The 13,173-nt window shown below is 43.6% G+C and overlaps 1 protein-coding gene across 1 annotated transcript; it reads right to left on the reverse strand.

Moving 5' to 3' along the window:
- Nucleotides 1–8,811: 8,811 nt before the first annotated feature.
- LOC146008680 (tripartite motif-containing protein 14-like) lies at nt 8,812–11,137 on the reverse strand. Its single transcript, XM_083148219.1, has one exon. The coding sequence runs from the start codon at nt 11,098–11,100 to the stop codon at nt 9,529–9,531; it is 1,572 nt and encodes a 523-aa protein (XP_083004345.1). The 5' UTR covers nt 11,101–11,137; the 3' UTR covers nt 8,812–9,528.
- Nucleotides 11,138–13,173: the final 2,036 nt, after the last annotated feature.

Below are 13,173 nucleotides of genomic sequence, written 5' to 3' on the forward strand. Positions count from 1 at the left end.
GTTTGGCAGCCAGGAAATACTGTTGACTGGATCACTGTGAATCCTATGTGCCAGTGGATGCTCTAGACCTGGGGTAGCCAACCCTAGTCCTCGAGAGCTACCAACAGTGCATGTTTTGCAGGTCTCCTCACAGAATCACAAGCGAGCTAATTAGCTCCATCTGTGTATCTTTTAAAATGTGTCAGTGATTAATGAGTGCAGCTCTGCAGCAGCTAGGTTGTCTGGAAAATGTGAACTGTTGGTAGCTCTCGAGGGCTAGGGTTGGCTACCACTGCTCTAGACCAGTGGTTCTCAACCTGTGGGTCGCAACCCTTTGGAGGTAGAATGACCCTTTCACAGGGGTTGCCTAAGACAATTGGAAGACACATATTTCCGATGGTCTTAGGAACAGAGACACCGCTCCTCTGTCCAACTCCAGGCAGGTCTGCCCACATGCAGATACGCCCACATACGAATAACTGGCGTGATGACATCATCACGCCAACCCCATCACATACAGCCCGTACAAATACAGGTGTATGTAACAGGCTTAGCGGCATAATGTACTTATGTGGACCTGTCACACATGTGTAGAGAGCAGCTCCTGTGTAGAAAGCAGCTGCTGTGTTGAAAGCAGATACTCTGTTAAAAGCAGCTACTGTGTTGAAAGCAGCAGTATTGGAGGTAAAAACGACACTTTTTGAATTATAAATAGAGTGTAAATGTAAAATCATGTACTGTAAAATCATCAACTACTGCAAAAAAAAATCTGTACCATGGAAACATAATCTGGATGCTGATCGGTCTTTTTATAGTCAGCTGTGGTAGGTGTGAATACTGCCCCCTTGTGATAGTAACAGGTATGTAAAAAACCAACACAGAGAATGGTAAATCATAGGAAACTTTAATGAACTTTATTGACTGAACTATGCCATGTATCATCTTTTGTATTATTAAAGCTCTTGTTATATATTATTTTCATTAGCAAACCATCCCATGACATTGGGTCGTGTAGAGAAGAACATTATGAAAAGAAACTTTGGTACTGAATGAGTCACCAAAAGTCATCAGAACTCACTGTATGATTCATTGGCAAATATTAGCAATGAAGACACTACCACAAGAGTTGCAAGACGTAATGAAAAGTGTCATAAGTTCTGTCAATTTTGTAAAGGCGAGCACTTTAGACAGTCGACTGTGCAACGAGTTTGATGCACCGAACAATGCTCTGCAATTTCACACTGAAAAATGAAAACGTGTTTTTGAGCTGCGTGATGAACTCAAAGCGTTTTTGATCAGAAAGCAAGACCGCAGTTCGAAGCACTTTTCAGCGATAAAAGTGAACTGCAGAAAATATCTTGCTTGGTTGACATCTTTGCCATCTTGAATGAGTTACATTTATCACCGCAAGGACCAAATGGAACATGTCTGAAGATCCGATCATTCCAAATGAAACTTCAGCTTTGGCAAAAAAAATTGGATGAAAATGAAATTTACATGTTGCCTACCTTATCTGCTTTCTTTGAGGAACATGACATTGAACCAGAAAAAAGGATTAGGATGACAATTTCTGTGAAAGAACACTTGCACATGCTTGCAGATGAAATTTCATTGTACTTTCCAAATCTACCTGAGACCCCATTTGCACTAGCCAGAAGCCCATTTACAGTCAAAGTTAAAGATGTTCCTGAGACAGCACAAGAGGAGTTCATTGATCTTATTAACAGCGAAAATTCTGGATCAAGTGTTTGCAGTCATATCCTGTCTTGTCTAAGACTGTGTTGTGCCGCCTTCCTCCATTTCCAACAACATATGTTGGAAATGGGTTGTCCAGCTTGTTGGTTATCAAGTCTAAATACAGAAGTAGACTTGCGGAGGATGATATTCGCTGTGCTCTTTCAAAGACTGCATCGAGAATTTCTGATCTTGTGAGAAAGAAGCAATCTTAACCTTCACACTGACGTTGGCTTTTCATGCATACTGTTGCAAAATGTAGCAATGTACAGTTTACTGTTGTTATATTAAGGGCGAGATTCTCTATTACAGAAATGCGGTAAAAACCCCGTTATCGGGGTTTTTACCGCATTTCTGTATTCTCTAACCTCCCTCCGCAGTGTCACCGCTGCAGAGGGAATCGTCAGCAAAAGCTGGCGGTTCCCTGCAGAAGCCTATGGGCTTCTTACCGCAGCGGTGTGTGAGGGATCCGTCACGGATCCCTCCCAGCATGCCCTGCGGCCGGCGCGTCAGTCTGCGCATGCGCAGATGGACTCCCGGGTCACAGACCCGGAAGTCCAGCAACGGCGCCGCATCGCAAGGGACAGCTCTTACCGCAAGAGCTGTCCCTTGCGTTAATGACCGCATATTTTAGAGAATATGCGGTCATTAGAAATGCGATGCCCGCCAAAGAGGGCTGCGGATTTTAGAGAATCCCGCCCTAAGACTGTTACCCATGCTACACCATGCAAGACAAAATTGCATTTATTTTGTGTTTAATCACTATGCTTCAATTATGTTCAAGTAGTAACAATGAAAATCCATCCTGCATATCAGATATTTACATTACAATTCATAACAGTAGCAAAATTGCAGTTATGAAGTAGCAACAAAAATAATTTTATGGTTGGGGGTCACCACAACATGAGGAACAGTATTAAAGGGTCACGACATTAGGAAGGTTGAGAACCACTGGTTTAAACCGTTGGATAGAATAAAGTTAGGATTTTTTACATGAAAATTTGTCTGCAATAACTTCGGCTAGATGGATTGGAGAGTTACAGGTCTTGTGGGCTCAGGAGCCATATTTGAAGCTATTTTCGTATAAAGTTGTTTTACGAACAAATCTATCTTTTCTCCTCAATATGGTGTCGTCTTTCCACATTAATCAAGAGATTATTCTACCGCCCTTTTTTTTGTTCTGAGCCTAAGAAAAAAAAAAGACCTATATATACTAGAGGTTTCATTGTCCAGGATAAAGCACCAACATGTTTCGCTGGTCAGATTGATAAAGCTGGCAATCTGACCCGCAAAACGCATTGGCGTTTTATTCTGGACTATGAAACCTTGGACTGTGCACTTTATTGGACCTTACTCTACAACTCTCCATATATTTGGACTGTCCTCCATCACACCTGCTTACTCAACTGACCACCTGTTCCTAACAACTGGTCGTATGAGTCCCTTATTTTCGGGAGATACAAGTCGTGTGCCTGGTGAGGTTTAAGATTGGTCCTTTATCCACCTTAGGACCAATCCCTCCAGCGACACCCCGGAATTTACACGAGTTTGGACTTCATTTGATTGGGACTGCTGATTTGGATCAGTGAATGTGATAATTTACCATCAAACTATGCTATATTTGCACATGTACTTGATTCCTGTTATATGCTATACACGCTGATTATTTTTATTATCTATCTTGCAAACAAAGCCACCGTGCGAATGCACTGCAGACTGATAATCGGTTGGACTGTGAATTCTCAAACTGAATGCATGCATCTCAATTGGCCCCATAGGTAGGGTAGCTACTAGCCTCTTCTACAAAGCTTTAAATAGCACTATTCAGGCCAGTCCCCTAACACCCTGTAGTACAGCCCATCAGATAAATTGTATAGTACAAATGTTTGCAAGTAAGATAATTGCATGCGATTTGTCATGGGTTTATAAATTGCATGCAATATATCTTATGTGAAATAAGCACTGAAGGTGCCCATACACGCATCGATTATCGAATGCGTTTTGTACTTTTAAAGTACAAAACGCATCGCATGTACAATAATTACAGCGCGTTTATGGGCGGATGCTATGCGACGCGCGTTCCCGGGAGTCCGATATTGTATGGTCCAAAAAGTATGTGCTGCACGTACTTTTTGGACTACATCCCATCGCATGTACTTTAGTACTCCATGCGATGCGATGCGATATCCAGAAAACACGCCCACCGCCTGTCAGTCACTCTTCCTGCAGAGGCGCCAAGATGGAGTGTCACAAGGAGCCTGCACACAGACCAGAGTGCCGGAGCTGCGTGTCATCTCTGCATTTTGGTAATTTCTCCTATTTATTTCATTTTTCTTCTGCAGGTGTTCTTTGGAGACTTTTGTTCACCCTGCCTGGAGTGCTGGACCTCTCTAGCAGGGGGTGTGGGGGGGTGCTGAACATTGTCGGCGGTGGGAGGGGGGGAGTGTAAATGCATGGCCTGCTGATGGGGGGCTTGAAGACTGCGGGTGGGGGTCTAGATTGCGTTCATGGCCACGGGGAAGGGGGGTGCTGGCCGGCGGGGTGAAGTTTTGTTTAGGATTGCACAACATCCCAAGAGCATTGCGCATTTAAGTGTGGTGCAAATGTGTAGTGGGCAACATGTGCTGTGGATATGTGTAATGGGCTTCATGTATTGGGATTATGTGTAGTGGCCATAGTGCCCACTGCACATATGCCCCACACATGAAGCTCATTACACATATCCACAGCACATGTTGCCCACTACATATTTGCACATATGTGTTGTGGATATGTATAATCGGGGTCTTGTGTGGAATGTCTCAAGGTGTGTGGCATGTGTCTCATGGGTATCTTGTGCTGGTGCATATGTGTGAAATGGCCATCATGTGTGGAGCATATGAATATTGAGTAGCAAGGTATGGAGCATGTGTGTAATGTAGCGTCACGGAGCATGTGTGTAATGTAGCGTATGTAGCGGAGCATTATGGGGATGTCTACTGGGCATCATGGTGGTGTCATGTAGATAATGCGCATTTAGGTGTGTGACATATGTGTAATTGGCATCTTGGAGTGGGTTATATGTCTACTGTGCATTTTTGTGCTTGCATTATGTACAATGGCCACCACGCTGTGCTTTTTATTCTGAAATGGCATGAGGGAGTGCCTCATACGTGTAATGGCATACTGTGCGGCATATGTATAATGGTGCATCACACTGTGTACCATATGTGTAATGGCCATAAAGATGTGTGCCATATTTATAATAGGCTTCTACATTTCTGGCGTAAGCATAATGCGTCTGACGCTGTGTTGTATACATTAAAATGGGCATGAAGGTGTGTTGCACATGTCTAATGAGCAACATGTGTGTGGCATATTTGTCATCGAGCAGTATGGTAAGGGGCATATGTATAATGGGTTTCATGGTTTTGTAATTTGTACAATGGCATCACGGTGTTTGGCATGTGTCTTGGGCAAAAGGGACTGCATCAAATGTATAATGGCCCATAATGTGAGCTGCATATGTGTAATGGGCCGCATGGTGTGCGGCATATGTATAATTGCATCTAGGTGTGTGGCATATGTATAATGGCTTCAAGGTAGTTGGCATATGTGCAATGTTCTTAACGGTGTGGGACGTGTCTAAATTGCATGAAGGAGTGGGTCAAATGTATTATGGGCATGAAAGAGTCTGCCATATGTACAGTGGGCCTCACGCTGTGCGGCATATGTATAATGGCCCACACGCTTTGTGGCATATGGGAAATGGGCATCAAAATGTGTGTCATATGTATGAGGGGCCTTACGCTGTGTTGCATATGTGTATTGGAGCATCACGCTGTGCAGCATATGTGTAATGGCCATGAGCATGTGTTGCATATGTGTAATGGGCAACATTACAAATTTTACAAATGCAGCACACCATGAAGCCAATTGCACATATGCAGCACTCCATGATGCCATTATATTGATGTTGTCGAACATGATCCCATTATACAAATGCCACACATGTTGATGCCCACTTTACATATGCTGCACACCGAGACGCACACTATACCTATGCAACACACCCTGATGCCCATTCTTTATATGTCACCCAATATTGAATGGCATATGTTACATGACATCACGGAATGCGGTTTATGTCTAATGGTGCATTGTGGAGTTTGACATGTGCCATAATTATATTGTGCATGAAGGTGTCTTTGGGATATGTATAGTGGGGCATATGTGTAGTGGCCATCATGTTTTGGGGATATGCATAGTGCTCATCATGTGTGCGGCATATGTATAGTGGCCATCATCCATTTGGTTGCATATAATCCTGTCTCTAGTTATTACAAAACAATTGTAAAAAATACATTTTCTGTGTATACTTTAGCCAGTGGTCAAAGTGGGAATTTTAAAGTTGGGTATGGAGATTTATAGGACACAGCAGAGCACATACCTGTTCAATTCGGAAAAGGTGGCGTTACCTTAAGATGACTACAAAGCCACGCCCCCATGTTCCCACTGGGGAGCATGGGCAGCGCTCTGAGAGCTCCTGGCCATGCAGTCTATCTGCCATGTCTATGCGCACACAGTCTATTCACTGCTGTGATGGAGACTCCCCACTGCCCCCTCCCCCCCCAACCACCACCATCAGACACTGCCGACCCCGGGTGGGACTTGGGACAATCACAAAAATCATAACTGTCCTGCGGAAATAGGGACAGTTGGGACATATGAGACTGGGTGGTGATGCTGACGCATACACTGATGCTAACATGCAGTCAGCCACATTCTCACAAATATGCTTAAACACACTAACATACTGACTGACTGATAGATGCTGACATGCAGACAGATGATGACAATGTCACACAGGTGCTGATATGCTGATGGATGCTGACATATGGAGACTGACACACGGACGCTGAAACACAGACAGATGCTCCCACACAGGTGCCAATAGTTTGACATATGCTGACACACAGATACAAAAAGGGCGGCTCACTGTCAGATGCTGATACATGGACACACACTCTGACAAATGCTGACACACAGACAGATGCTGGCACTTAGAAACTTGCTAACACAAAGATATTGACACAAACACTGACACATAGACGAAACTAACACATATGCTGACAAACTGACACCAACACACAGACACAGGCAATAATACACAGGACAGACTGATGCTGATGGATGCTGAAAAGGGAGATTACATGTGCCCAAGGGCGTAACTACCATAGGTGCAGGGGGTGCAGCTGCTATGGGCCCTAGAGCTGAGAGGGGCCCACTCTGCCTGTCAAAGTATCATGTGCTGTATTCTCTTTTCAGCATTAAGTGCTAAATAGGGGCCCTTACAAACTTTTGCTATGGGGTCCACATGTATCTTTTTACGCCACTGCTTGTGCCAGTGCATGAGTGGGGTGCTTGGTGATCGTGGATTGCGAGCATGGGGACTGATGACAAAGGGGACACATTGTGATTGTGAATGCTGGCAGGAGGGAAGGAGCAATGTGCTCACAGGGGGGGAAGGGGGCTGTATCGTAATGATACTGACCACTGAAAAAGTGATACGGAACCCCTGGAGAGAAAGGCCCTTATTCAGATTGGATCGCAGTACAAATTTGTGCTCAAAATGGGTAAATCCATGTGCACTTCAGGTGGGGCAGATGTAACATGTGCCGAGAGAGTTAGATTTGTGTGAGTTATTTTGTTTCTGTGCAGGGTAAATACTGGCTGCATTATTTTTACACTGCAATTTAAATTTCAGTTTCAACACACCCCACCCAAATTGAACTCTCTCTGCACATGTTACATAATCTGCCCCACCTGCTGCAGTGCACATGGTTTTAACAATTTTGAGAACAAATTTGTACTGCAATCATATCTGAATAAGGCCTAAATGTGCAGCAGCATCGCTGGCTGACTCTCTCCTCCCACTGTCAATAACAGTGATCCATGGCAGTACAGCACCAAGCTACATATCATTCAGCCCCACCAGGGATGCCGATATGACAGGCACATCAGTGTTAAGTGCCACAGACTGCTCCAGATAATCCTCCGCCCGACCCACTTCACGTATCCACTACTGCCACTGTCTGAGAAGGATCCCATAGAGACTGGAACAGCCCTGGCGGTGGTTCACAGTGCTGGTCACCACTGGAGAAAGCCACCAGGTGGATGAGTGCAGGGTCATCTTTTCTACAGAGCTGGGTGGGCTACTGCACGGGGGCCCCAGAGCAGCCTGAGGCAGGACAAATTGAAAAAAATGTTGCTTATGGAAATACTGTTAGTAATTTAGTAGGCATCTACTGAACAAGAATATATTGAAAAATAGAGAAAAAATAGCTTTAAAAATAATATATTTGTTGCTACATATTGTTCTTCACCATTATTTAAAGATTTAAGAATAAACATTACGTTTTATTAACACGTTATTCCTGATTGCTTCCACAAAGAGATTATACTTCCTTTGTCCTTCTGAACCTCTTGTTTATACTATCATGCACAAATAAAATATATTTGTGTATTTCATGTATTTGATGTGTTTGCACAACATAAATGTAAGATACCTTAAGATACCCCATTCAAATATACAAATATTCTGAAATCCTATAGATTGTAAGCTTGCAGCAGGGCCCTCCTACCTCCAAGTCTGTCTGTTGTTACCCAGTTTGTTCTATCACTGTCTACTATTGTAAAGCGCAACGGAATCTGCTGCGCTATATAATAAACTGTAAATAAATACATAAATAATTACGGAATAATCCATTATCCAAAAATTCTTCTGGTCCCGAGCATTTTGGATAAGGGATACTCAACCTGTATTTCGTTATAAAAAATATGTAACGATGATGTTTTACTAGAGGATGCTAAGTTTTTATTTACGTACCAACCCACGGGACCCCATCACTATCATGTTTTTCCTCTCAGTGATTTATTGTTTTACACTCTGTAACAACTAATGTTGTTTTATGAGTAAAGTAGTCATGCATTAATATACTTTGGTATCACATGTAAGTTTTTGTATATTAGTTTATTTTGATTATAGAATAGTAAAAGTCTGTTGTAACAGTAATGCTCACCTCCCTTAATTATAATCAATAGTACATATGCTGTATGTGTATTTGCAAAAGTTACATTTTTAATACATTTTAGAATTACAAAGATAATCAGGAGTGAAAAAATAATCATTTTTATAGAACAAGCAGTAAATATTTTTTTTCAAGGTCTCCCAACCCTGATTACTTCTCATTTCTAGTATATGTTTTTTTATATTACTATAAATTTTACATTGAAGATAGTTCTTTGCTAATGCTGCGGTACTGTATTTGTAAGAAAAGTTTTCACTGGCTGTTACAATACAATCATCAGATGTCTGCAGCATCACTAGTATCTAGGTAGATTATTTATACATTCCCACCATGTCCCTTACTGTGCGGAATTTGTATATTCTCCTAGAACGTATGTCGGCTTCATCTGGGTACTCTATTTCCTCCCATACTCCAAAAATATACTGGTAGGTTAATTAGCGCACAACAAAAATTAACCCTAGTGTGAGTGTATACATTGGCAGGATGATGGGTCAAGTGGTTCTTATCTGCCATCAAATTCTATGTTCAATGGGGTAGATGTATGAATCAGTGATAAGGGAGGAGAAGTGACAAAGTGTCTGGTACTTTATCACCAGACAATCAGCTACTAACTGTCTCTTTTTAAACCCAGCCTGTAACTCAACAGTCAGGAGCTGATTGGCCAGTGATAAAGTACCAGGCACTTTACCACTTCTCCCTTATCACCGCTTCATACATCTACCCCTACGTTTCTAGATAAGTAATCCTAGCTTTTGATTCGCACCCAGGCTTTATATACACTGAATGCAGCATAAAGAGGCTCGGTGAAGGTTGCATTGAAGGTGTGTAAGTGTTTAATTGGGTCACACAGCTCATAAAAGGACAACTGCCCTGCCTCATAATCCAGATATATTCCTAGAACATGACATGAAACTTTGTGTGGTAACTGGAACCATTTGCTGTCATGTATAACTGAGTATTGAATATTATCATATCTCCGCAAGCACCAGGACCTGTTATTGTCTCCAATCCATGACTGGCGCCCTGTTCTGTTTATACTGGGATAACACATACCCAGAAACCAGACTCCTGACTCACTAGTTTCCACTTCCCAGTAATGTCGCCCAGAGGAAAAACTCCTGGTGCTTAAAACCTGATCATACTGAAATCTCCCTGGTGTTTCTGGGTGATTTTGGTCTTCTTGTGACCAGCAGGCACTTTTTAAGTCACCTGATATATGTACATCATTGCCAGCTGTTTTTATATCCAATAACATGTCTGTAGCCCCCTTCACATTGATCCATCTCTTTATGCTAGTTGCTATATCAGATAATCCGGTGTGTAATGTCACTGAGATAAGGCCCTCATCCAGACAAGCTGCTGAATAGAGCTGATTATCCTCTTTCTCAGTATCCTCATTCTCCTTTTCCTCAGTAAGAAAAAAGGCATGCCGGCCTGATTCCTGTATGACAGTTAATGGATCAGTCAAGTTACACAAATCCTCTATGTGGTGCATCTTCCTGGACAGCTCCTCCTTCCTTATTTCCAGTTGCTGGATCAGTTTGGAGATTGACAGTGAAACCAGCTCTTCTTGTCTGGAGATCTCAACCTGGACTTTCTTCTCTAGGTCATCCAGCTGTCTCCTGATGTCTCTAAACAGGGCAGTGACTCTTTCTGTGACACCCGATGCTTTTTCTACCAATTCTCTCCTGCGCTCCTGCGCACTCTTCACTCTATTCTCAGCCTCATCCGTCTTTAAGGTAATCTTTCTCAGAACGTTTTTCAGTTTCTCCCTCTTCCGCTCAGAAACCGTATCAAACATTTCCACCTGATGTCCTCTGTGATCTCCAAACAAAAGGCAGGACACGCAGATGCAGATATTATCCTTAGTGCAATAATACTCCAAGATCTTCTTATGGACTGAGCATTTTCTGTTCTGTAGGGAAGTGGTGGGTTCAATTAGGACATGTTCTGCTGACTTGCTGTGTACTCGAACATGGGTGTCACACAGGGAAGCCTCACACATCACACAGGATTTAACAGCGGGAACAGATGAGTCAACACAGTAAGTGCAGACGATCCCGGTGTCATTTTTCCCTGATGAATAAGAATGGAAACACTCTTCTCGGTTCTGTGAATGTATTTTCTTCTCCCGTATAGAATGCTCCTGAAACTCTGCTTTGCACTCATGACGGATATTAGCTCCGGTCCCCTTTTGTGTATCCAGCACACAGTCAATACAGACCCAGCAGAAGTTATGTTCACATTTTAGTGATCCGGGATCTGTGTTCTGACAGTTGGAGCAGCTCAGCTTTTCCTCTGCATCAGCAGATGCCATCTTGTAAAGCAGGAACTAGGAATGAAAAAGTACAGAAGGGAGTAAAGAGTTTTATATTACTGTCAAATGCTAATCAATTGGACTTTAGCTTGTTCAAAAGCAAACTCCACCTTTAGTCATTTATCTTTCTGGCAGATTTATTTCTATTCACTACCCTTAGATACCACAACAAATAAGATAAGGTTTATTACTCGGAAACAATCTACACAGCAGATCTCTTTTTATATCTCAGGACGAGAGAAATGGAATATACGTCAAAGGGGAGGGAGGATTCATTTACTTATAACCACCGGTTGGAGAGGAGTGGACCACTTCTAATGGAACTAGTTCTACCTCCAGGGCTCTCAACAGCAGTTCTTACAGAAAAGCATTATAGTTGTCAGGGGGGGTGCCAAAAACTCTATGGTCCGCCCGCACTGCAAATCTCTCCGCACGCATGCAAATAGATGCTTTGCATAAACATCCATTTGCAAATTGCATGCAGGCAGAAATAATTCGATGCTCGCTGACCATCAAATTATTTCTTAAGTGCTGGCAGATCTAAATCAGTCTCTGCTGCCTTAGATCCGTGGCACCCCTGTCCGGGAATAGGGAGGCCAGCTGACATCCATAGATGTTAGCTGCTCAACCCCGCACCCACATAACCAGTGCATTTCCATGGGAATGCCCAATGTTTTCATGGGCGCAGTCCATTAAACCTATTTAACAAGTTTCACGGCAGTACTTGTAACGCCATGAAAGCTGTTATTATCTTATCATCTCATCCTCCTTGACAGAGAAAGGGGCTTTGGATGAATAGTCTTGCTTATATTTACCGTACATAAACAAGGAAACTGTGGCCCTCATTCTGGTTGCTTTGATCCCCTATGCATTCGCACAGGGGAGCCATGTTGTGCAACTGTGCATGCGCATAACCTTTTATACGCACATGCAGCCGCTTTGTGGGAGCGTGAATTGATTATTCACTAGCCCATTGGCATGCAGCAGTGTGGACCCCCCATGAGGTGGTGAAAGGAAATATAGAAATTTAGAGGGGAATTTAATTAGTTAGTCCGGAGGAAGGAAAAAAAATCCCTGATAAGTGCAGTGTGTATCGCATCTAAAATAACACAAACACGCAGATCTGAGCATAACATACTGTATACTGTGCTTGTACTGAACTCCTCTCTCAGGTGTACTTTCTCAGTCTGGGATGTAGGGATTGCAATTTTACAATGTTATTGCGAATTACAACATACAGTGCGTAGTAACACAGAATATATGGATTGATGCACATTAGCTGCAGGTACACCACATAGGAAATGTTACTAACAAATAAATAGTTCTGGGGTACTTGTTTCCTATCTGGGCGCCCGCTAAGTTAATTGCGCACCATGCTATTCTCCGTAGAGAAATCTGATCGCATCGCATCGTACACATACACGATATTGAACGATGCGATGTGATGCGATGCGATCCGATTCGATTTCCCATAGGAAACAATGTTAAATGGCTCAATTTAGCCAAATTATCATAGGAACAATATTAAATGGGCCAAAAACACCCCTGAACATTGAAATGTCCCCCCAAAAGTAGTTGACGCCACCCCGCCATCAACGTGAACCCGAAGCGTGGCGAGCGCAGCGAGCCCGCGAGGGGCGGCGGTACGCGTCCTCCGACCTTTTCATGCCCTACTATCCACTAGGGCGTGGAGTGAGAATAGAATAGTGTGGCGAGCGCAGCGCGCCACCGAGCCCGAAGCGTGGCGAGCGGACGCGGATACCTTCACAGGTAAACGCGTCCCTTTGCGGGCTTCCCAGGTGTCCGCGTCGCCATGGACACCTGGGAAGCCCGCGAGGGGACGCGTATAACTGTGAAGGTATCCGCGTCCCCTCCCGGGGCTCGCTGCGCTCGCCACGCTTCGGGCTCGGTGGCTCGCTGCGCTCGCCACACTATTCTATTCTCACTCCACGCCCTAGTGGATAGTAGGGCATGAAAAGGTCGGAGGACGCGTACCGCCGCCCCTCGCGGGCTCGCTGCGCTCGCCACGCTTCGGGTTCACGTTGATGGCGGGGTGGTGTCAACTACTTTTGG

The sequence above is a fragment of the Crinia signifera genome, chromosome 6 (genome assembly GCF_055691185.1).
Source record: "Crinia signifera chromosome 6, ASM5569118v1, whole genome shotgun sequence".
Lineage (NCBI taxonomy): Eukaryota > Metazoa > Chordata > Amphibia > Anura > Myobatrachidae > Crinia > Crinia signifera.